This window comes from Cupressus sempervirens, chromosome 8, assembly GCF_028749045.1.
Source record: "Cupressus sempervirens isolate cs-2001-9-10 chromosome 8, ASM2874904v1, whole genome shotgun sequence".
Classification (NCBI taxonomy): Eukaryota; Viridiplantae; Streptophyta; class Pinopsida; order Cupressales; family Cupressaceae; genus Cupressus; species Cupressus sempervirens.
The window spans coordinates 480969028-480995494 of NC_143125.1; the positions used below are offsets into that span (position 1 = coordinate 480969028).

The window sequence follows — 26467 nt, forward strand, 5'->3', positions numbered from 1 at the left end:
CTAAACTTATGATTTGGACTAACATTCACACACACATGAAATTGTAACCTTAATACATGGAAACAAATATGATCGGGGGTCTACAAGTGTTGGTAACCTTAGTGCAAGTAGTGGCCATAATACTTGCAGTGAAAAAGTTTTTGAAATGTGTGAAGATATGACACAAGGAAACCGCCAGAGTTCTGATTTTTATATCAGCAATCATATACCATGACAATGTCATGAGGATAAAGATGGACCATGTGAAACTAGTTGAGAGATTGCACCTGATGGTGGTCTTTTCATTAGTGGAGATGCTAGTTTAATTGGTGGCACTGTGAATCAGACCTTTCAGATTTGTCTTGGAGGAGTAATGAAGACTCCTTCAACTCATCTATAGATTTGCCACTAAGCTTTTATGATGTGACAGCTTTTAATTTATTGGTTGGTGATTTACTCCATCCATGCTTCAATTATTAATGGCTGCCCCGCTTGTTCTACCAATGCATTTTCAGATTTGGCTTAATCCACCATAGTTATTAGTTGCAGGCAGATTCATGGAGGCATCTCTTCTTGAGGCACAGACCTTGTGAGGTGATTATCCTTCAAGTACAGAGGCACTGTGGCACCCCCAACATCATTTTTTGTGCCAGAACTCTTTTTAGCAGTGACATTGGGTGGCCTAATGAGTTGATCTTCATGCATATTGGGGATGTTTATGATATCTTTGGGGTGAACTACTTATTCAGATGACTGCTACAGCGAGATGGAAGAATGATAAATATCCACTTCTACTCCAGGATCGGGTGGATAGATTGATTTGGGATCTTGTTGTTGACATGAAAGTGATTTTCTGTTTGTGGATCATGACGAGTTGCCTCTTAGCTCAAGGCTTGGTGCTGTTATGTCCAGAGATGCAACAGATAGGTGCAATGGTGTTCTTTAGGTTGACTTGGGATCCAGGTATTTTTCTGATGGATGAGCTGCATTCTAACACTCGGTTTCCCAGTATAGCATGTCTTATCTTCAGAGATTCCAGAATAGAGGGATTCGCAGATTGATATGGGATCCCGGTATTGGTTTATAGATCCATGATTGCTTGAGGACAAGCATTCTCAAGGAGGGAGGACTGTAATGTCTCCTTTTTGGGACATTACAAAATCACAAACCCAATTCATAAAATATTAAATGAGACTTATCTGGAGCTGAATGCAAATTATTAAAAGGTCTTTTTAATAATAAAAGGGGGAAAAAGTGACAAAAAAGGAAGAAGATGAAAGACAGAAAGGGGAAGTTGAAGAGTCACTGCATTGGGCATTAAAAGAAGAAAGCTACAATGGACGGAAACCCATTGTCTGTGGGAGACATCATATTAGATGTCTCGCTTGTGCTTGAGACTATATCTCTTATTATGCAATCTGACTATTATTTCTGTGTTTACGATTAGATCTGATTATTATTTTACTGAAGAGTTGACTGTAGCATTTATTTTGGGAAAATCATATTGCTGTTGGATATTTTATATGTACTGCTGAAAATTGTAGTGAAATAATATCTCTGAGACTATTATTTCTGGTATTCATTGGATAATCTGAAATCTTTGCATGAATTTATCTGTCAAAATTCCTGTGATTTACTTAGAGAAGATTTGGGGAAAAATATTCGGACTGGGATGTAACAAAGTGTTGATTTTCTTATTGGAGTGTATATCTCATGTCTGTGCTTGTATGTGTATCTGTAGTATTTTTGATTAAATTTATATAAAAAATTGCATACATTTTGATTACTTTTAAAATCTCGAGGGTAGAAGAGGCTGTGTCAAGAAGATACGTATGTACTGGCATTTCCAGCATCTAATTTTTCCATAGTTTCTGGCCCTGAAATTCAATTCTCTTGCACATTTGTAAGCCCAACTCTTGGAGGACATAAGCCTGAATGCTTGTTTTGTGTTTGAGGCTTCCACAAGTGTGCAATTTTTTTATCAAGAGAAAATGCATGAAGATTATGAAGTTGGCCATTGGAAATGAATCACAATAATGGTATCTAATCTACATTTAATACTTTTGGTCTATCTGATGTTCATCACTATAGCATGAGCACCTATATATGAAATTGAACATGATGTCAACCTTGAAATATAGGAATGGTCAAGTTGTAACTATTTAATAAATTCAAAAAGTGTGTTTTATGTAATAGTCCTGGGAAGAAAACTGCTTTCTTTGAAATTGAGCGTTACCTTTTTTCCCCATTGTAGATACATTTCTTTTGTCTTGATGCCAGGTTTTAAAGAACATGTTCAATCAAGGGTCGCCTGGGGCGGAGGATGTGAAGGTACCCACTTTCATGTCAAAATGATAAGTTATTCGATATAATTATTTCTTTTGAAGAGTTTTCATGGTAAACTTTACAATTTGAGCCCCTCTTCTGCAGGTGACACTCGATTTGTCTTTTATGGAAGCTGTCCAGGGCTGTACTAAGAACCTGTCATTTCAAGCTTATGCTGCTTGCTCATCCTGCAGTATGTCTGATTTTTCATTGCTTTCTTTAAACCAGTATTGTAACACTATAGAAATTAGTATGTTTCTTTTGTTTAACATTTTGAAATATTTTTAATGCAAGATTGAAACTTTTTAGTGACCGAGATGTTTGATATTTGAGTAATTTAATTGAAAATTATAAAAGGAAGATAAGATGTACATGCCTAAAAAACTTGCAGCTACAAATACTGATATACCGCTCTGAAGTGTGAATCTATCAAAATTGCTATTTTAACATATACTTAATTTTTTTCCCCCTTGGCCCCTTAGTCTAAATTTTAATTTTCTGCCTGCTTAGACTTTTGATACATGGGGTAAATTTTATTTGTTATGCTATACCTCTAGTAGAAGCTATACATACTGCCTTACACCTCATTGATCACAAGAAAATGTTTACAAGGTTAGTGCAGCAGCACCATGTAATCTCAAGTCTGAGGAGACAACCCCAATTGACTAGGACTAAAATGTGCAATTAGGATTGGTTGGGGCCTTATGGCAATCTCTAGGTGAGTCTAGAGATTACTGGTTTTGCTAATCAATGCAATTAAGCATTTCTTATCGTCATTTAGTGCTGGTTTTCAGTTTTCACTTTGTACTTCTGTATGTGGAACTTCATTAATTTTTTATACTTGTAGTTGATGATAAGATATCATTGTATAGGATTGACAAATGGATCAGTGAATTGTCAATGTGTAATTCCTTTAACACTTTATATTTAGCATTGTTGTTGCAGTTCCAAATTTGTGTATTTAATCGTTACTTTTATGACATTATGTCAAATATGACATTGTCATTCAATTTTTGATCATGGAATCTAGATCAGTTTATTTGTATTATGTATCTAAAATAAACATCTTGCTTTAGTTCAAACATCGATTCTATATAATTTCTTATTAGTTTACCTCAACTTTCCTTGCTCACTCCAAAATTTTGGTAAGTTTTTGTCATCTAAAAACCTTGCCTACACGTCCCCTTGTTTTTAAACTCAAGGAAACACTTGTTGTAACATAACTTTGTTGCATGCTTTTGACCTAGCCATTGACATGTTCGTCACAATTTTATCTAGACTTCTAGACTTTTTGACACAACACATGGATCAAATCAATCACCTCTTCATCTAGAGTTCAACATGTAACTTTTGATTCAAGTTTTACCATCACTAGTTTGCATCATCATTTTTGACTTGCTTTCAGTTGAAAGTTAGGGAAAATGATTCCCTCAAAATGCACTTGATTTTGTTTTATCTAGATTTGGAAAGTGACGTGATTTGGGGATTATGAACCCAAATTTGGGCATGACATTGCAATTATGTCTATGTATACATGTATATATATAATTTAATATAATATTAATTTTTGACTAGACCCTTAAGAACTTTTAATTTGGTTTGAAATTTTGAATCAACAAGGCCACAAGGTGAATCACTTTTCATTAAGGACCAACTCAAACAACATTAACAAATGATCACTTCGAATCAACACATATAATTTCAACTTAGAAGCTATGTTATTTGTTTGACCCCTTGGACTTGCTAGTTTGGGCTTGGATTTTGATTTCAATGTGGTTTGTTATGGAACGTGGTGTTTTGCAATTTTCCTATGGGTTCATATGGGACAAACCTAGGTAAAGTTGTTTGCAATTCTGCTAGTTTCTTTTGCACAGTGTAATTTTTTATATCTTTGACATTTTAGAAAATAAAAAAAGAATGATACAAATCTCCAGACGTTTATGAAACAAACTTTAAAGTTGATTGCAAAAAGAAACTTTGAGATCACGAGCAAGAACAAACTTTGAAGTCATGACTTGTTTGTATCAGTATTTTTGTAAAAGTTCGATGTCCTTGATTGTTTCGAAATTTGTAGACCATTTTTCTTTGCTATTGGGATGAACACCTAGGTGAACCTTTTATAGATGAAACATAGTATGGTATCAAATTCATGGTAAAAGATGAATTTGAGGATGATTTCATATATTCATAATAATTGTCATGTTAATTATATTTATTATTATTTTTACAATAGATAACATGAATTTTTAGATTGGTTTGTGCCAAGTGAGGCAACGAATGAGGGACCTTCATCCCTATTATGAACACACCACGGTAATGCAAAAAGTCCATCCTGCAAGCTCAATATCCTAGTAGGGGCACAAAGTCCGCAAGTACACCATCCCAATGGAGGTTTGGAGCATGATCAAATGGGCTTGAATGCCAATCACTTCAGTGTGAAGGGTCAAGCTTGTGAGTGAATTGGATCAATGAGGGCACAATAGTAGTGATCACAATGGCCTAGTGGAGGATTCAACCACGGTGGCTACAAGAACAATGCCATTATTTGACCATTAGACTATCTCATGAACGACTAATCATATTATTATTTAGTATTAATAATAACAAATTGTTTAAATAAATTAGACAAATTATTTCTATTATTGTTACTAATGTAAATTTATTTAAATAAACTAAATATATTATTAATATTAACATTAATAATAATAATAATAAAAAATTAGTTGTTATCATGTCTAAACTAATAAATATTACTATACATTAAAATGTATATTTTTTAACGATGGTAATCAGTCGGAAGGAACTAGCAACTTGGAAGCTTGCATTGTTTTCCTCTATTGCTCCTCACCTCAAGACAAGGCAAGCTCCACCACTATAAACCATTGGTTGACACAGTAGCCTTGAAGCAATTGTTAGTACATAAACTGGACGAGATTTGAAACTTGAACCTACTTGGGAAGAACCCAAAACCTTATCATGAGCTTACTAACTGGGGTATAGGGTTGCCCTCTACTATACATTAAATATTAGGAAATATTGTACTATTTCTAACAGTCTTGATATATATATATATAAAACCTATCCATTGAAGCATTGAAATAAACTCAACCTCTATTTTTTTATTGAATTTGCGTATTGAATTAATGAATTTGAACCCCAACCAGTATGAGGGTTTGTAACTTAGCTTGGAAGTGATACAATTCCACAATGAATGTCCAAGACTGACGACTTAGAATTTCACCTTAGATGTCACTCTAGGGATTTGAATTTGCGTGTCTACAATGAGGCTTAAAAAGTGAGGGATTTATGCGACTCCTTTTTGAAAACCATAGTTACGCAAATAAAGAAGGGCATAAAACCAAACATAAAACACACTATAAGAAGCTACCCCCTTTGTTTTATCTTTGCTCCTTAAGAGAATCAGCTTCCAATGAATAGTACAGATATTTGATAAATGTAAACTCTCTTAGGATATTTTCCGACAACAATTTTCGTCTGAGCAATTATTTTCCATTGGAAACAAACAATAACCTTTTCTTGGTTTTGTTCCTTAAAACAAAAATAATCAGTTGACATCAACATTTTCCACCGTGGATTCCAAAAAATAAAAATGTTCCTTGTTTACAAATTAGTCATCCATTAGTTTTCAAGTTTTTAATAAACTGACCTAAGTTTTTCGGATGAATAACTGGGAGGTCCTGCACAAAAAATATTATAGGCGAGCTCCGTATAGGTAACCAGTATCTCTATCGGTACGATGAGGAGTCACACAGCTAGAACCAGTCATATCTTTTGAAATAATCCTTTGCACATGCAACGCTAATTCCCAATCCGTCTACCATGGGGATTGAGCTCTTCTGAGTGGTTGTCATCTCAGTCCATGAAGTCTATAAACACTGGGATGTCCTCCACAAATTTTTTTTTAGGCGAGCTTCGTATAGGTAATCAGTATCTCCATCAGTACGATGAGGAGTCACACAGCTACAACCAGTCATATCTTTTGAATTAATCCTTTGCACATGTGACGCTAATTCTCATTCCGTCTACCATAGGGATTAAACTCCTCTGAGTGGTTGTCATCTCAGTCCATGAAGTCTGTAAACACTAGCTCCCTGAGTTTGGAATGGACCTCTCCTTGCACAGTAACAACAACACAATAATGTCTGTCTAATTTCAAATGAATGTTGTTTATTGAAGAATCACACCCAGCAATAGGCAAAGATAGTCACAGACTTCTAATGATCAGACCCAACCACAAACCTAATCCTGTTTAGCTATGCCATATGCAATCCTTTCCAGATTTCTATGATTACACATGACCATCTGTATTTATTCCTTAGCACCCTCTGCGATCGGTTGAATCAAAGGAGCCAGTTTTTGCTTCTTTACATTGTAAGTACCATGAAGTCCCTTGTGTCTTTAGACAAATTGAGAACCAATGAGCCAAGTCAAGGTCTGTTGAGTTGAATTGGTAAAAGTCTTGTGTTGCAGCTCACACACACCCAACAAGTTCTGTAACTAAGGATATAAGCCATCTAAACTTTATGCACACAGGTAACTAAAAACAAGAGATATACGATGCTTCCAAAGCCTCTGTAGTTTCTTTCACAGAGAATCTGAAGAGGCTGCAAATGGTATGCAAATGCTGTCTTCAGCACCTTTTTCAGAACTGAAGATAGCAAATTTTTTTCAGAACTCTGTACTCCAGAGGTCAAGCCAAGTCATAATTCTGCCAATTTCTTCTACACAATCTGAACTCTCTTTCCACTTCCTGTCTGATTCCCAATTCTTAACCTTTGCCATACCTGAAACGGACAACTCTTCTTGAATTCCTTGACTCCCTGCATAAGACAACATTCTCTTGTTTATTTCCTTCTCTTTCCAATTAAATATATGTTTCTTTACCTTTTTTGTTTTCCACCCTGTCATGCATTCTAAGAAATATCTATTAATATTAATATTAAATGCTAGCGGGGGGATAAAAAGATGCAACTACAAAATTCAAGTATTGGATTTGGGCCAAAGGATGAGCAGTTTATTAATTTATCATAATGAGTGACATTTACAAAGAGGTGGTTAGTTAAATCATATATTGTCTGAATAACCACCAAAAACTATTTCTACAATTATTATTAACAAAATTAATTTTATTAGTATTGCTATTTCAATTATATTAGTATTGTTATTTACATAGTTATATGATGTGATAACTATTTTGACGATCTCCCCATATTACATCATTTCTTTAGAAGCACATTTCAATAAATGGTTAAGTGCTTTGAACATCAGTGCCACGAGGGATTTGGTGAAATTGTTGGCACAACAGACTTGATTGAACAATATCTTGTTGAATATTTTGTTGCCAAAATGTGCTTTAGTGTAGTGGCATTGAATCTCAATGTGTTTTGCATGCTCATGAAATATTAGAGTGTGAACAAGCTTCAACACACCTTGATTGCTGTAAAGAAATTGCAGGTTGTGTCTTAGGTATGCTCTTCCTTGTCTTAATGTGACATAACCATATTGCTTCGTAAATAGATACACTTATAGTGCGATTGTTTGCTTTTGTGGAAGATCAAGCAACAATTGTTTCCTTCTTACTCTCACATTATATTGGACTAGATCCAAAAAACTGTACAGATCCGAATTGAAATTTCTTGTCATCCATGCGTCGTTCATGGTTTGTGTTTGCATATTTGGACAAAACAAATTTATGATTATACTCATACTCTAGGTCACACTCCATTCTACTACAGACATATCACAACACTTGCTTTTCCATTTTCTGGTGACATACTTTAGGTTATTACATGAATTTGAAAGATAACTGATAGAAAAGCTGATATATAACCTAGTTGCAATCACTTGAGATGATGGATCATTCCTTGATAGTTGCAAAAATCTCTCCACTAGGGTTGACATGGGTTTGCAATCTACTATGCAAAATTTCTAGAGTAGTCTCTTGGCATATTTCTTTTGAGTTATAGATATTATTTTTCTTTATTTGCTAAACTTTAAGAAGTCCAAGATACCACTGTAGTAGCCCAAGACCTATCATCCCATTTGAGATCATTCTTTGTTGCTTTAGTCATCCTTTGAGAAATCCTAGTGATGGTCAAATCATTTATGTGCATTATCAACATAATAATCTCCCACTCACTCTTTGAGGTAGAGATTGAGATCATATGGATTTAAATGATTCACACATTAGTGGATGGTCATCAATCTTGATGTATTGGGCTCAAAGAATCATTTTTAGATTGTACAAATATTTCATGAGTTTGCACATCTTCTGCTCTTTACCAGGTATGGTGTATCGCTTTGGTTTAGTCATATAAACTTCCTTGAAATCTCTAATTAGAAAGGCATTCTTAACATCTAGTTGATGAAGTAGACAATCAAACTGAGCTGCCATTATTAAAACCTTCTTGACGATGTTGATATTTGCATTAGGGACATATGGCTCTTCTTAGTTGATGGCTATCTTATATGAGTATTCCTTAGTGACAAGTTGGGGCTTTATTTGTGTTCTTATACTTTGCATTTTATTTTGAACACCCAGTTGCAGTTGCATCTTATAACTTTCTTCCTCGAGAGAAGATCAATTTTTTTCCCAATTGTTATTTTTCACCAATTTTGGTATTTTACATTGATGGCATATTTTGAAGATTGTGACTCAAGAGCTTGCTTCACTGTTTTGCGATTGAGTTATAAATCATTTTGCACACAAGAGCATTATTTACTTCTTTATGAACCTTGTTGTGAGTCTTTAGCCTTGAATTGGACATTGTCTATGCCAAAATGTGGTGGATGATTGTTCCTTTACCATAAGGACTTTGTCTTCATGTGAATCATCAATAAGCTGAAGCGTTTTTCCGATCTTCGAGGCACAAGCACCACTTTCTTGATCAGACCTGTCTCAAACAAGACAAACTTTCTTACCATCCCATTGGTCAAACTTAGTTTTCATGTTGTGCTCAAGTAACTGACTTATCAACAAAACATTCTTAGTGAGCCCATGGATTTTAAAAACCCTTTGTAAGTTGATGTCTATGGGTTTTGTGTAATAGTGAAATGTCATCAACACCCTAAACATCATAAGCTATATCATCTCTCAAGGAGGCTTTGCTATATAAGGTGGAATTGGGCAAGGTGATGTATCACTCTTTTAAATCTCATGTAACTGAAGGTTACCAAACAAACACAACATGTCAATGATATCGAAGAGGATGTAGATGTTTTTGTAACATACTGAAAGTCCTCTTAATCAAAATCTTTTGTTGCAACATTTTCTTGTTTCTTTTGGGATTTCTTCTTCCATCAAGAATTCCCCTTCTTGTCTCCTTGGGATATTTGGTGTGGGTTATAGAAGGTTAAATTGGCTTGATTCGTCATTTGCAAGGGAGTTGTACCCGAGCTTTTGGAGAGTAAGCCCTCTATTTCCACAAATGAGGTGTTTTTTCTTTTATGTAGATTGGTTGTCTTGTTGGTTTAGGTGGACCACGTTAATGTTTGAATTTCTTTCCTCACCATTGTGACATGGGAGCTTGATAGTATGTGGATTTTTGCTGCCTTGTTCTTAATTGCTTCTTCCTATTAAAGCAAATTTACCAGCTCTTTAAATGTGGAAAGTTGGTAATGTTCTCAAGATTATTGTGCAAAAGAGTCGCATGAGATTGTTTACCCCAATGCTTGGAGTGGTGGTTTCTTCAAAGTTTTACTCTTCTAAAGGATGCTTTCAAATTTTCACCATTGTTCATATACATGCAATGCAACTGACTTCGGTGATGAAGAATCTAATTTGATTGTCTAGTCCATACACCATTCTTAATTTGTCCTATGTTTTTTCTACTTTTGGGAGTTTTTATATGAGACCATGTTTCATTTCTGTCCCCAAATAAAATAATCAATTTGTTCTACTTATCGACCTAACCAAATCTTCTTTCTCATTGCATCAATTGTAAGCCTTGTGATGTTGCTGATTACAATATGACATAGCTCTTTTTAACTACAATTGTGTTTGGAGCATTTTTTCTTTTGTGCGGAATAATGATCATCTTTTAGTAACAGAGAGTTTAAAATCATTATGTTGGGAGCATGCGAAACCATTTTTCTTTATATGAGGGTTGTTCCTTATTACTCTTATTAGCCTTTTGATGTACTCGATGATGCATGGAAGAAGCTAGTTCTTTCCATATAGTCAATGGTATGTGAGGAGAGGGCATAGTGCATAAGTATTATGTAAAAGGGATATGTGCTGTCAGTTGCAGCCTAGTATATGATTGCTTTGTAGGTGAAAGGACGAGCTTACAATATACCTTTTTATAATATGTTTTGGCTTTTATATTTTGACGACAATGGATAGATAGATGGGGATAGGGTGGAAGTTGAAAAATAGTTTTGATGCTACAGATGCTGTTGTTGCAGGTTTATTATGTGTTGTATTGTGACAGCTTAATGCATAATTGCAAAGCAGAGGCAGCACCTACACTGAATGCTGCTAATGCTATCACGTGATATAACAAAAAGTAAAAGTGATTTGACTTCATCATTTAGTTAGTGTTTCAAATGCTCTGAAAAATGGAAAATGATTTCCAAAAGCAAAAAATTAATGTAAACTTCTTTTGTTTTAATTATTTTAGTGATGCACCTCTTTTTTTGCTTTTGAAAGAAAAGGAAATAAATGGTTCACAAATACCTCCTGCCAAACTCGGAAGTTATGTAGGCCAAAGGGTTCGCCCTCTCAATGCATTTCTTCTGCCACAGAGGTGATGATGCCTGATCCATACTCACTATACTAGCTGGTGGAGATGTGTGTATGTAATAATCCAGTTCTGAATCAACTAATAGTTCTGCAGAGCAAACCTCTCTGTTTATGAATGCCCATGTGGTATCGCTGCCCAGATATATCCAACCTAATCTTGACCTACATAAAAAGGATAAATATGCATAAATTCGTCTTAAAAATCAAGGAACTTTACCACTTCTTGACATTTTTATCAGGGAATCAACCTTGTATTTTATAATATTAGGAGAAAAATAACATGGCAGCACTGATTTTACAGTATATTTGTTTCTCTCTACTTAGATTGGTATCTACTCTTCTAGCTGTACTCTAGATTTTTAGTCTGTATCACAACACTTTTTTCTTGCCAGCGAATGGTATTCTTGATGTAGTACTTTTTTATTTCTTCACATGGTTAGGAAACAGCAGGATGACACTGCTATTTAGACTGCAGATACTTTCATTCTTTGCACCATTCAAACTCACTATTTTCTGCAGTCAAGCATCCTTTCTTGTAGGATGTGGCATTTGCCTTCCTTCTGAGACTGTTGGGTATTTATTAACTTCTGTTATTTTTGACAGCAGATCACTATCCCAAGTAATGCCCCTATGGCTATAGCAGCCCTTTTAAGTTTTTAGCCTTGTCTAAGACACAAGCGTATGACTCTTCATAGATCCAAGATGTTGCACTGACTAATACAAGGATTTGTTACCATAGTTCACAAGTCCAACATTTGATGAGTTTTGTACAACTCAAATTAGCATTTTATTCATTTAATCGAATGTATAATAAATGTGATCAAAGTAGCTTGTAACTAATGAGTTCATTATGCCATGAAAATTGATTAATTGAAGTGCCTAGTAGAAGCTTTACATCCTTAAAAAATTCTATATTTTATTCCTTTTCAATTTGCGAAGTCTGAAGTCTGAAGGAGTTCGAGTCCAAGTCCTTGTCAAAAATTACCTTGCTGTGTTCTAGTTTGTTTAAACATGATCCATGATGCTAATGTGAAGGCACATGCTACTCATTTTAAAGGGTCCTGATTGATTGATAAATAATGATTGTCTCGTTTGCATTAGTCTTCTTACACAAGGATTTAACTCTTTAGATTAATTTCTAGTCTGGTTTTGATTTAAATTTGGGATTGGAGACACTATAAGTTTCATAGATAAGAAACCAAATACTTCAGAAGTAAATAGCTATACTTTTTTTCTCAATTGTCATTTAGTAAACTGTAATAATTTTCATAACACCGTTCTTTTTCTGCACAAAGTGTAGGCTATTTTGTTTGTTTGCTTGAATTACACACATGGTGCAGTTGATTATTCCTGATTTAATTTACACTAATGTATGCTAGCTGGTGAGGGTCAGTGTGCTATTTTTCTGAAAACAAACTTGGCGCAGTTGGTTATTTATGATGTAACCACTATTACACATGCTAGATAGTTGTTTTCTTTATGTTTCCCGAGATGCAATCTAATATTGGGCTTCTCTATGCTGTGCACTGACCATACTGTAAAATTTTAGAGAACCAGAATAACATAACTGAAATGTGAAACACAAGATCTTATCCTCAAAAGAGTCTCCTCACTGAGGGAAAAACCCAGCCACACCAAAAGATGATGCCTTTATTAAGTTTCTCAAAAACATATTACAATATTTCTGCACTTTCAGAAACTCTTCAATATACCACGATCATGCAAAGATCAGAATTCATAACTCAACATAGTATTTTGTTCCTGAGTCACGATACATATGAAATGACTTTCTTTTAAGTTTATTACTTACAAAAATATATCCTTTATTTACACAGAGGTTCAATAGAAATGATGGACCTCGCAGAAAGCTGATTCCAAAAGAAAACTTGTTCATTGATGATGACAGAATTAATCACCGAGGCTTCTTCTTATTGATGTAACATACTCTTTTTCTCGGGTCTTAATTAACAACTAACATATCCAAGACTTATAGATATTACTTCATTTTCATAGGAAGATAGTTATGTCAGTCATGTTTATGTGAATGAGATTTACAGTTAAAATCAGTTAAACAAAGTTTCATAACTAAGAATTGAAAACACTATCAATGAATTTACTATGGAAATTAAAATCTACATACCATGGAATTCGAGATCGAAAAACAATCTAGGGATGCTTCTGCATCCACCCAAGTTAGTCCACAAATACCACTATAACATTATCAAATGACAACTACCATCCAATACCGCTATATCAAAATCAGATGACAATTACCGTTAAATACAACTATATCAATTAGGGCATCACATACCAATGTATCAATTAGGGCATCGATTACCATTGGATCATTTAGGGCATCAGATACCACTGTACCACTTAGGGTTTCAGATACCACTATATCATTTGGGGCATCAATTATCATTGGATCATTTAGGGCATTAGATACCATTGTATCATTTAGGGCTTCAATACCACTGTATCATCTAGGGCTTCAGATACTAATGTATCAATTTGAGCTTCAAATACCACTGTATCATTCCTTCCCTTTTGATTTTTTAACTGTGGAAATAACATAAGATTAGAAGATATGCTCATAATCATTGTTCTTATATATGAAAAACTGAAATAACAATCCTATAGATATATTCCATATTCAATTAGAAGATCAACCACTCTAAATGGTTGCCAATTATATTGATGATAAGAATTGCTTTCATTTTAAGAAATAACTTCAACAATGATACAACTCATTTTATCTTACCTTCTATTTGAATATACATCATAAAGTAAAAATACTTGTTTTTGACAAACATTTGAATGCATAGCTTATCTTTATCTGATGCACGCCCGACATCTTGTGGAGAGGGGAAACATTGTCAGGGGCTTAACCAACCAAATTCGGACCATAACTTATCTTCACACAATCTTTAACGAGAATGACCCTCCCTACCCGAACAGACATGGAACACCTTGTCATCTAGTGAGCATCCTGGTTTCTAATCACACCCCTTGACTTAGTAGCAAAAGAATACAATAAACATGATCAAGCATGAGCTATTAAGTAAGATTATTAATTTTAATCACGTTTGATTTCTCTTCTGCCTTCTTGCAGATTCATTCCACCTCTTCACCATTCATGGCTACATTGCCAGTGAATCCCAAGTGTTTTGGAAAGTTATGAGCTTTTTATTCTTGGCATAGTTTCTAAAAGATTCATTGATTTGTATAACTTATCATGAACTTATGACAAAAATAAAACATATTCTTGAGATCAGTATCATTCACCCAGATTTTATTGCACTTAGAAACTCTCCCTTAAGAGATACTATTCGACTCTCTTTATTATGATTTCTGGAGACTGAGAGTTGAGAAGAAAATCATTATAAATGCCATGGATTATTCAACAAGCTTATAACGTGATCATGGGTAAGAAAGAAATTCTTGAGTCTAGCCGACTGCTATAGTAATTGAATTAAGACATGGGAATATTATAATCTGAAATGATAACTCATTACTTGATAAAGTGCGGGGTTGTTTGAAAACTTATAATTTGATTTGAAGTCAGTTTCCCTCCAGTGGCTTGAAGACATCACTTCAGTGCATATGATTTTTAATTCTCAGCTGGAATATTTGTACGATAGGGTATATCAAATGGGCTGCTTGAACAAGACTTTTCAAAAAGATATTACAGGAAAATGTCACAAAAAGATTATGGAATTGGGAACGATGAAGACAATAGAAGAATGTTGGAAGTTGTAAGTCGAAGCATACAAGAGTTCGGGTGTGAATATATATAAAATCTGTCTACTACACACGGCTTCAATATAATAAGAATAAAATCGTGACTTCTTGGCTTCTACAAGTTTAAAGATTATTTTCCAATTTATTATGCCAAGTGTTTAGTCGGTTAAAAGAAAGAAAGAATAAAATTGGAATTAGAGTTGGAAGATTATAATTCGAATGTCATTATAGTTTGAATATTATTATTATTTTTATATTTATATATGTACATGTAAATATATTAATGAGGTGACATCGCTTTATTAAATTATTATAATATAATGGTGCTATTTCATTTTTATATCTATATGTACGTATATACATATATTTTATAATAATATGGTGAAAGATCGTTTAAAATCCTTTGAGGTACGTGTTATGTTTTAACTCAATTATTTTATGTTTCTCAAATTATTTATTAAATAGCTCATGCGGTTTCGTCGATTGTATTCTGATGTTCAAGTTACTAGGTCCTCAACCCATTTGCCCAGTGATGGTGATGCTCTTGTGCCTAATTCTTTTCTGACAATGCATCCACCCCTTCGACGTGCTTCCTATAAGGAAATTATTCGCAATTGAATCATATTACCATAACAAGTTATTTAATCATAAATAATCATAACGGCTAATTGCCTATTCAATTCCATGAATTTGTGATAAATAATTATAACGACTAACCATCTTACCATTTCGCAGGATTATAACAAATTTATTTGTCAGTTGAGTTCATGTGAACCGCAACGGCTATATTTTAAATTAGGTGAAAAATTGAGATGTAGCATACCATTCCCCTTGTGTTTCATCATCCTCGATGAACTTGAAATTGTAACGAGCAAAAGGAGTATTTAAAATTTGAAATATAACGTACCATTCCCCTTTGTGTTTCATCGTCCTCGACGATCTCTACAATTTTAGACACTAAAAGAATATTCCAAATACAAGATGTATATATAGCATTGTGATATTACTTCTTTTCAAAATTGGATCAAAATCTAAATCATGACCAAAACTCAAGGTCCATTTTTTTACTTCAATGTTTCCAGAAAGATACTTGCATGATATCATAAAATTAAACACATACTCACCTGAGTTCACTTTATCGTATTTGTGGTCATCTCAGCATCAATTGAGTTGATCATGTTGTAGGATATTCTTTTTCATATTCCTGTCATACTCATGTAGACACTCACCATAACATTAGTTCGATTCCCATATTGATATCTTCATTTAAGAGAATTTTTAGGGTTCAATAACTGAGAGTAAGATAAGTATTTAAAATTGGAATATTTCAACTAGCAAGTTCTAGATCATAATTTAAGTCACTCATACATACCATCTGGCATATGACACTCATTAATGAGTAGATCATCCTCGCAAACTTACAGATCACCTGAAAAAGGTTAATAGATCCATGTTTTCCATTTATATTCGGCCTTCATGCCCATCTTAATCACAATAGCATTTCATTAGAATAATCATCTCATGATAGAATATACACTTCATCTCCAAAACAATATACAACAGCTTAGTATGTAAATTCAACATCGTATGTGTATTATACATGTATAGCAGTGTGTCAAAGGGTAAAAACATGATATACTATGTAAGATCATCATACATCTAATCAAGATCATAAGCATCTGAAACAATTTCTCAGAAGATTCTTAACGAGTAGCTCATCATTCATCTGTAAATATTTGGAAGCTTATCTTTTCCATTTGTGTGACCTAGGCTTTCATGCCCATCTTGTCATTGTAATGTTTCAAGGAAAAAAAATCAAGTCAAACAAAAGTTTACATTTGTAAACAAGCATTGGTAGTTTCAATTATGCAAGTGTGTTTACTCCATATTGGAGCACAAAAATGACCTTGTCGTTTAATCAACATTAGAAAGGATCATGGTTCACAATTTTGTTTTCCTTCAATTCAAGTTCAAAGTAAATAACAAAATATTACTACCATTTCATATAAACGGGAATATAATTGCAGAAAGTAAATGCTGAAAACATTCAACTAAAAAAATATATTCAGTCATCATCAAGGTTTTAGATAACATCTCATCAAGATTATAGGAGCTAGTTTGGATTGTGCAAGCCTCGACATTTGGACCCATTTTAATCTTCTCATTCTCTAATGAGAATGGCCCTCCCTCTTGGGATAAGGCACATGTACCATTTTGGTCTTGCCACCCGAGCATCCTAGTGTTACAGTGTCTGCTCAGTAACAGTCAAGGTTGAGGATACACCTCCACCAACCCATTTTTTGTCAGTTGGCACTACTGACCTCTTAGTGGTCCATTTTAAGCAAGCATGCCTTTAATCTACCTTGGCCAAGGATTTAAATGGGCGGATAAACGGCCCGATCACCACCGCTCGACTTGCCAATCATGTCATTTTCTTAGTTCTATTTCATCTTTATGATATTGCAGTTTATCCCTCTGTCCATTTCATCTCAGCCCTTCCCTAGTTATTCTGGATGATTTCTTAGTGTGATTCTTCCAGTTTTCATTGTAATATCCACTTATGTAAAATAAATCTTTTTCAACATTACATTTTCAGCTTCTCAAAATTAGTTTTGGGCCCAAGGTTTCAGCGTGTAACATCCACATTTTTTCGGGTCTTAATTAACAACTAACATATCTGAGAATTACAGATAATACTTCATTTTCATAGGAAGATAGTTATGTCAGTCATGTTCATGTGAATGAGATTTACGGTTAAAATCAGTTAAACAAAATTTCATAACTAAGAATTGAAAACACCATCAATGAATTTACTATGGAAATTAAAATCTATATTCCACGGAATTTGAGATCGAAAAACAATCTAGGGATGCTTTTGCATCCACCTAGGTTAGTCCACAAATACCACTATAACATTATCAAATGACGACTACCATCTAATACCGTGTTGTGAGGTTTTCACACCATCGCCCCAAAATTTTGGGGACCCCTTTTTTTTTTTTTCTTTTCGATTGCCTTAGCAATTTTCGGTCCAGACGTTTCAAATTTGAAGATTTCATGTCTTGGACACCTTCAAGGCCAGTCGGGAGAGGGTTAGATTTATTTTCACTCGGTTTCAACTTGATTTTCCAGAGCCACCAATTTCATCCTTAGGCCGAACAAATTTTAAAAGAGCAACACTTGGCAGGATAAAATTGTAAATTTTGTACTTCGACATTTTCTTTTGAAAATTTGGATATAATTGTGTAAAGTTGGATAATTTTCAAAAATGAAAATTTTGTTAAATTTGGTCTTTTGGAAAATCTTGATTATTTTTGGTGAAAGAGATTAATTTTTGTGATGGTGAAATAAAATTGCAAAATCGATTTTAGGCTCTAGAGAAATAATTTTATTTGTGTTAAAAAGCTAAAAAAATTTGCATAGCAAAATCGATTTGGGTAAAAATTGCAAAAATTGGCTTTAATAGATTAAAATTGCCTTGAAAACTTCTTGCCTTTAATGAAATTGGTAATTTAATATTGAAAAATGGCTTTTGGTTAGCCAAAATCCAATTTTAATGATGTATTAATTACTAAATCCTCATTAAATGGAAATATTTAACATCTCCAAGGCACCATTTAATTTCTTTTTGCAATTTAGAACTAATTGGCAATTTTAAAAGTTAATTTTCATCATGGCAAAATTAATTTTAGTTAATTATTTAATTGTGGGCCATAATTTTGCATTAATTATTTGTTTTTCTTTCTCCCAGGGTCTAAGAAGAAAGTTGGGTATAAGAGGAGGCCTCTCTCCCATTTTTCCCTCACTTCTCACTTATCCTTCTCAAGGCATTGGTGATTTTGCAAGAGCAAATCTGCACTCTTCTTGCTTGGCGAAATTTGTGGGGGCCGAAATTTGTGAGAGCCGAAATTTGTGGAAGATAAAATTTTGATTTTTTCAAGAGGCTGGGATTTTTGCCCTAGGTTGGGTAATTTTATTTGGAGGTGAATTGCATGATAAATTTCAGATTTGCAAGGGATTTGAAATTCTTGAAGTCATATCCTAGGTTCCGAAAAGTCGCTGTAAGATTATTGGTTAAGGTGAATTTTCATCATCTAGAGTTGCAAGGGGTGCTTAAGTTGACATCCATCTTTCGTTCTAGTCTAAGAATTGCTCCGCTTAGTTCTTCTTGCCTTCTGATCCACCACTCTACCATCCCGTAATAGGGCGACGAGCATGGAGGATGATAGTGCAAGTAAGAATCCCAAGCGGGCGAACACTAAGAAAGACAAAGAGGATATGATGCCCAAAACTTCCTTCTTCTCGAAAATGAAGAGAATAACTGACACCAATATTGCTAGAATGGACATGATACAGATGAAGGACAGACTAAAAGAAGGACAATCCCCCTTGGCTATAGGCAGAGATAATTTCAAATCATTTAGAGTTGTAAGGGGTCCTTAAACTGACATCCATCTTTCGCTCTAGTCTAAGGATTGCTCCTCTTGGTTCTTCTTGCCTTCTGGTCCACCACTCTACCATCACATAATAGGGCGACGAGCATGGAGGATGTTAGTGCAAGTAAGAATCCCAAGCGGGCAAACACTAAGAAAGACAAAGAGGATATGATGCCCAAAACTCCCTTCTCGAAAATGAAGAGAATAACCAATACCAATGGTAGTACCATAAAGGATATACAAAAGGCAGTTGTACATCACAACCCAAGCGTCGACACTTCCGTTTCAACCATGATGAGCAACGTTGAGGCGGCACTTGATTTTGAGGATATTAGAGAAGAGGATGTCAATGAAATAGATTTTAGATCGAAGTTGGATGAGCTGGGGAAGGTTGCTATCAAGAATAAGCATTTGGGCACCCTTTTCTCTTTCAATGCTTTTATTGGATTTGAGAAAGAATATGAGAAGGATCATGAAAAGATACTACAAGCAGCAAGCAGCGTGGCGAAGTCAGCGGAACTCAGGGTAAAGCACACACCTTGTCCTCCTATGGAAGAAGTTAACGAAATGCTAGCTAAGTTCATTGCCTTAGCTAAGAAGATGAAAGAAAAAGGAAGAGTTATATTAGATCATTTGATGTAAGCCCAAGTGGCAAATTTCTCTTTCTTCTAGAATAGGACAAGTGTCTATTTCTGATTGGCCACCATTTTGGTGCCTTCTCATTGGTTGCCACTTTTTGCACTTTTTTCATTGGTCCATTGATGAGGTGGTGGCTTCTCATTGGCCGATGGGGTGGCAACCCTAATTAGGGTTTTGAGGATCCAATCTGGATCGTTGATATTGTTTTGATCTCCACCGTCTGTTGTATTTCTGGCCCCTATAAAGGCCATTTGCTCTCATTTGTAAGGTGGTTGGAGAAATTGTTGCGAAGATAATACCAAAATTGCTCTCTTTTTCATTGTTGCGATTTGCATGTTGACTAAGAACATTGGGTATTATTGCATGTTTTCTACTTCGACATAGTTAGATTTCTTTTGAAGTTGTTAAAGCAAATTTCATTTCCAGTTGTTTAAGTGAGAGTAAAGTAGATGGATTGTGGTATGGCAGCATTGGTAAATGTTTGATAGGGGTCAATACTAGGCCACTAGCATCCTAGCGGCTGGTTGGGAAGCTTTGTGTGGTAAGCTAGTTTATTATTCCTTTGAATCATTGCACCTGTGGAAGTGAGGCCGCTAGTCAGCTCTCATTAGGTTCGATCCTCGTCCATTTGCTAACCTTCCATTCATAGGAGTAGGAGTAGAATAGTAAGTAGCTGGGTAGTCGAAGCTTAGAGAAGCAAGTTAGAGTAGGTCAAGCATTAGAATACATCCATTCACCTTCCACCACTATCACTTTCCATCAACATCATTTAGCTTTCACAAAGCCATCACCATCACCATCACCATCACCATCACCATCACCATCACCATCATTCCACCAAAGTCCAAATCACCCTTGAATGAATAGCGTAAGATCACCTATGTGATTACCAACAAATCACATCGATAAAACTGAGCAAGTATCCAACAGTGTAAGAAACATTGGAGACTCATGTCCCATGAGCAATAACTTTTCAAGAGAGGAATTGTATGTTTGATACTCCGTATTGAATATCCAATTGCTAATATGTTATGTAAGTGATGCAAAACTTGCATCAACATACCGCTATATCAAAATCAAATGATGATTACCTTCAAATACCACTATATCAATTGGGGCATCACATACCAATGTATCAATTAGGGCATCGATTACCATTGGATCATTTAGGGCATCAGATACCATTGCATCACTTACGGCTTCAGATACCACTGTATCATCTGGGGCATCAATTACCATTGGATTGTTTAGGGCATCAGATACTACTGTATTATTTAGGGCTTCAATACCACTGTATCATTTAGGGCTTCAGATACCACTGTACCAATTTGGGCTTCAAATAGCACTGTATCATTCCTTCTCTTTCGATTTCTTAACTGTGGCAATAACATAAGATTAGAAGATATGCTCATAATCATTATTCTTATATATGAAAAATTGAAATAACAATCCTATAGATATATTCCATATTCAATTAAAAGCTCAACCACTCTAATTGGTTGCCAATTATATTGACAATAAGAATTGCTTTCATTTTAAGAAATAACTGTAATGATGATACAACTCATTTAATCTTACCTTCTACTTGAATATACATCATAAAGTAAAAATACTTGTTTCCGACAAGCATTTGAATGCATAGCTTATTTTTATCTGATGCACGTCCGACATCTTGTGGAGAGGGGAAACATTGTCAGGGGCTTAACCACCCAACTTCGAACCATAACTTATCCCCACACAATCTCTAACGAGAATGGCCCTCCCTACTTGGAATAGACATGGAATACCGTGTCATCTAGTGAGCATCCTGGTTTCTAATCACACCCCTCTACTTGGTAGCAAAAGAATACAATAAACATGATCAAGCATGAGTTATTAAGTAAGATTATTAATTTTAATCACGTTTGTTTTCTCTTTTGCCTTCTTGCAGATTCATTCCACCTCTTCACCATTCATGGCTACACTGCTAGTGAATCTCAGGTGTTTTGGAAAGTTATGAGCATTCTATTCTTGGCATAGTTTTTTAAAGATTCATTGATTTGTATAACTTATCATGAACTTATGACAAAAATAAAACATATTCTTGAGATTAGTATCATTCATCTAGATTTTATTGCACTTAGAAACTCTCCCTTAAGGGATACTATTCGACTCTCTTTATTATGATTTTTGGAAACTATGAGAGTTACGAAGAAAATCATTATAAATGCCATGGATTATTCAGCAAGCTTATAACGTGATCATGGGTAAGAAAGAAATTTTTGATTCTAGCCGACTGCTATAGTAATTGAATTAAGACATGGGAATATTATAATCTGAAATGATAACTCATTACCTGATAAAGTGCAGAGTTGTTTGAAAACTTATAATTTGATTTGAAATCGGTTTCCCTCCAGTTGCTTGAAGACGTCATCTTAGTGCATATGATCTTTTATTCTCAGCCGGAATACTTGTATGATAGGGTATATCAAATGGGCTGCTTGAATAGAACTTTTCAAATCGATATTACTGGGAAAACGCCACAAGAAGATTATGGAATTGGGAATGATGAAGACGATAGAAGAATGCTGGAAGTTATAAGTTGGAGCATACAAGAGTTCAGGTGTGAATATATATAAAATCTGTTTACTACACATGGATTCAATATAATAAGAATAAAATTGTGACTTCTTGGCTTTTGCAAGTTTAAAGATTATTTTCCAATTTATCATGCCAAGTGCTTAATTGGTTAAAAGCAAGAAAGAATAAAATTGGAATTAGAGTTGGAAGGTTATAATTCGAATGTTATTATAGTTTGAATATTATTATTTTATATTTATATATGTACACGTAAATATATTAATGAGGTGACATCACTTTATTAAATTATTATAATATAATGGCGCCGTTTCATTTTTATATCTATATGTATGTATATACATATATTTTATAATAATATGGTGAAAGATGGTTTAAAATCCTTTGAGGTACGTTTTATGTTTTAATTCAATTATTTTATGTTTCTCAAATTATTTATTTAAATAGCTCATGCGGTTTTGTCAATTGTATCCTGATGTTCAGGTCACTAGGTCCTCAACCCATTCGCCCAGTGATGGTAATGCTTCTGTGCCTAATTCATTTCTGACGATGCTTCCACCCTTTCGATGTGCTTTCTACAAGGAAATTCGCCGCAATTAAATCATATTAACATAACAAGTTATTTAATCATAAATAATCATAATGGCTAACCGCCTATTCAATTCCATGAATTTGTGATAAATAATTATAACGATCAACCATCTTATCATTTCGCAAGATTATAACAAATTTATCTGTCAACTGACTTCGTGTGAACCACAACGGCTGTATTTTAAATTAGGTCAAAAATTGGGATGTAGCATTGACGTATCAGATTTAGAGTCAATAAGAGTTTCCATCAGAAATACGAAAAGAGATTGACCGTAGAGACAAACAAAGATAATATATAATCTCCCTTAATACTGCTATTGACTGCACACACAAAGCATATCGCAAACTTTATGCAAATCTCCAATACAGTCAAGTCTTTGTAATGATAAATTGATCGGTTTGTAGTTGTTTCTGTTGAACTACAACATCAACAATTTATCATAACGGTCTCCTCTGAACATTACCCAATGCACACTGCATACAATCTCTGATTGACTCTAATAAGCTTTAACAACCGAGAAAGAATGACTGAATACCAAATCATCAATGATTGCAGCATCCCAAGTATGGGCGATGGCCACCGAAGAGACTCCTGCCGTTACAAACATCCACCACAGCAAGGTAATTTTGAAACAGCACACTCGTAAGAGTATCGCAAGTTAACACCAAATGAACTGATGACAATATGAAGATCATGGATGTAATGTGGCAGCTGAGTCACTCAGAGGACAAATAAAAATGCCTGCATAGAGTATGTGATCGCACGGTGCCAGGAGTAATTATAACAGTGCTGAGAAATACATTGACAGCAAACTTGCGGTGCCAAGTCATCTCTATTACCATGCCATATCATCCCATATGCATTGAACACAATGTAACACCTGTAACTGCTGGAGGAAGATGGCTCAATGACGTTTGATAGAAATCCATGATAGGCTCAACATAATAACACCACACATTGAGCAGTGACGGTTACAACTTTTGCATAGCATATGACGTCTCCAATTCGGTAAGAAAATAATGAATGAACCTTCATCTTAGATTGGCATGTTGCAGACTCTGATCATAACATAGAGATCATCTCTGCGTAAATGACAGAGTTCTCGAGTGCTGCTGAGGTAAGAATGATTCCTTATGCAACTACTAAAACATTAACATATACAAACTTTAGAAACTACATAGATAATTCATAATTTGGGCAAAGCACTGAAACTAGATAACCATCTTACAAAAACAAGTAAAACACCTCTAAAATAACTGCAACAGCCAACACACTAAACACAGGAAACTGCATACAGATACATTATATAGCTAATCTGCTGTTCTCTATTTGGCGATTTCTTTGACTAGAAGTGCTAAATTTGCCATTTCTCGCAAGATCACCTGTAAATCCCAATCAGTATCCATTACTCCATGAAATTTTATGCCTTTACCCGACCTTTTTATAGCCCAGGTGATGGGGCCATTCTTCAGTGGTGGCATAATATTCTCACATTTATCCCAATCAGTATCCATTACTCCATGAAATTTTATGCCTTTACCCGACCTTTATATAGCCCATGTGATGGGGCCATTCTTCAGTGGTGGCATAATATTCTCACTCTAAATGTGAACTGTTGTACGGAAACAGTTGTGTTACAGATCATCATTTGCAAAGTTTTGGCAAGATTCTTCCCGCATAACTGTACCCACCATAAGCTCTCTAATTTCTGCTCACATTGCCCTAAATTCTACTGCACAGGAGGCTGCCATAACATTATCTCCCATCTCTCTTTCCATCCTCCTTTTTTAATTGTCTACATTATCCGAGCTAGAAGGTGACTGCAGCAGCAAATCATGCAAACATTTTTAACTTATCTTGAACAGCCCTTTTTTCCTCGGATGGATCCTTCACTTTTTTCTCCTAGTTTCTTTTAATTCTTACAAAAAGGATAACTTTTATGATACTGAGGTTTTGTGGTGCAGATCCAAAACTGGGCCATGTCTCATGCACTTTTGATTCCACCACTAGCATAGCCAAAGCACCTCTGATGCCCCCTTACAATAGCAATAATGCACCTGTTTACAAAATTTCCACCAAATTGGAAAATTAAAACACGGGCAAAATGCTTCTCATCTTCTTCACAGGAAAATATCCCTCTATATCTTACCAACTATTTGTGCAAAATACTGCCATCCTTTTTTAATTATGATTGTCAGTAATATGGTAATTGTTATTTATCAAATAAACTTTTACAACTGTAGAAAACCATCTTCATACTGCACAGTCATGAAGGAAGACTGATACCTAATACCAGTTCAAACATCTAATCTTGCTACCTCTTCTTTTAAGAGCATGTAGAGGAGAAATAAAAAGTCCCCTCGAACAAAATTTTGACTTTTGCTTACAAAATGTGTCATATAAAGCTAACAACATTCTACTTACTATTACTGCACCAGACAGGAAAGATTTACTCCTACTATCCCTAAGCCATATACGAGGGGTACTCAGATATTCTCCCTCCATGTCGTCCCGAGGCCTTTGTTTCTTTGTTTGCGAATTTTATGTAATACCCCCATCTTTTTAGCATCTCAGTGGAGTTCTTAGCTTTTACATTCTCCGAAGGCTAAGTGAAGAAATAAGGAGAAATTGATTAAATTAATTTCTTATAAAGTAATTAAAAAATTAAAATTAAAATTAAAAGGTGACTTTATATTTAATTAATTTAATTTTCTAAAAGCACAATTAATTATTGTATTGCAAGGGAGAAGCTTCTAGAGAGTACATTTTCTAGAAATACAATTAATTATTGTATTGGAAAGAGGGAAGCTTCTAGAGAATGCAACTAAATAATATTTTATTTCCTTCTAGAAGGGTGAAGGAAAAGAATAAATAGAGGGGAGCGCTTCATTGTTAATCATCCGATTATTGTGAATTGCATTTGATATAAAGTTGGGAGAAAAAATTAAGGTTTCCAATTTCAGTCAGCCATTGGAGAATGTCAACTCTTTAGTATTGCAACCATTTGAGCTGGTGAAATATCCACTGAATTTGGTATTTAGGAGAGCTTCAATTTAGGAGTTCTATTTATGCTTAAATTGGAGCATACATTTATTATTGGCTGCTACAATACGCAAGAACGATGCTGCGCTATAGTACTTATGCTTGATTCATCTCCATTCTTGGGCATCACTATTATCAGGTTCCTCTTGCAACTATTAGTAGTTAGCATTGTAATTTTTAGGCATATGATTTTGCTGTGATAAATCAGAATCAGATTTTGGCATTACTGTAGTCATTATTGTAAGCCCATAGCAACATTGTACACGAGAATGAATTCAATAAAGGAGATATATGTTGCATACTATTTGTTTGACAAAATGTCCATCTAATAGCACATATGATCAGCATAATAGTTGTATGTCAATTGTTTGT

General features: G+C 34.6%; 1 protein-coding gene across 1 annotated transcript in view; it reads left to right on the forward strand.

The window, feature by feature from the left end:
• LOC149543309 (chaperone protein dnaJ GFA2, mitochondrial-like) overlaps nt 1-26467 on the forward strand; it is a 110640-nt gene that overhangs the window by 60524 nt on the left and 23649 nt on the right. Inside the window, exons 8-9 of the mRNA XM_089798144.1 lie at nt 2260-2310; nt 2410-2497. Of these exons, the coding sequence (XP_089654270.1) occupies nt 2260-2310; nt 2410-2497 (139 nt within the window). The remainder of the gene's footprint in view (nt 1-2259; nt 2311-2409; nt 2498-26467) is intronic.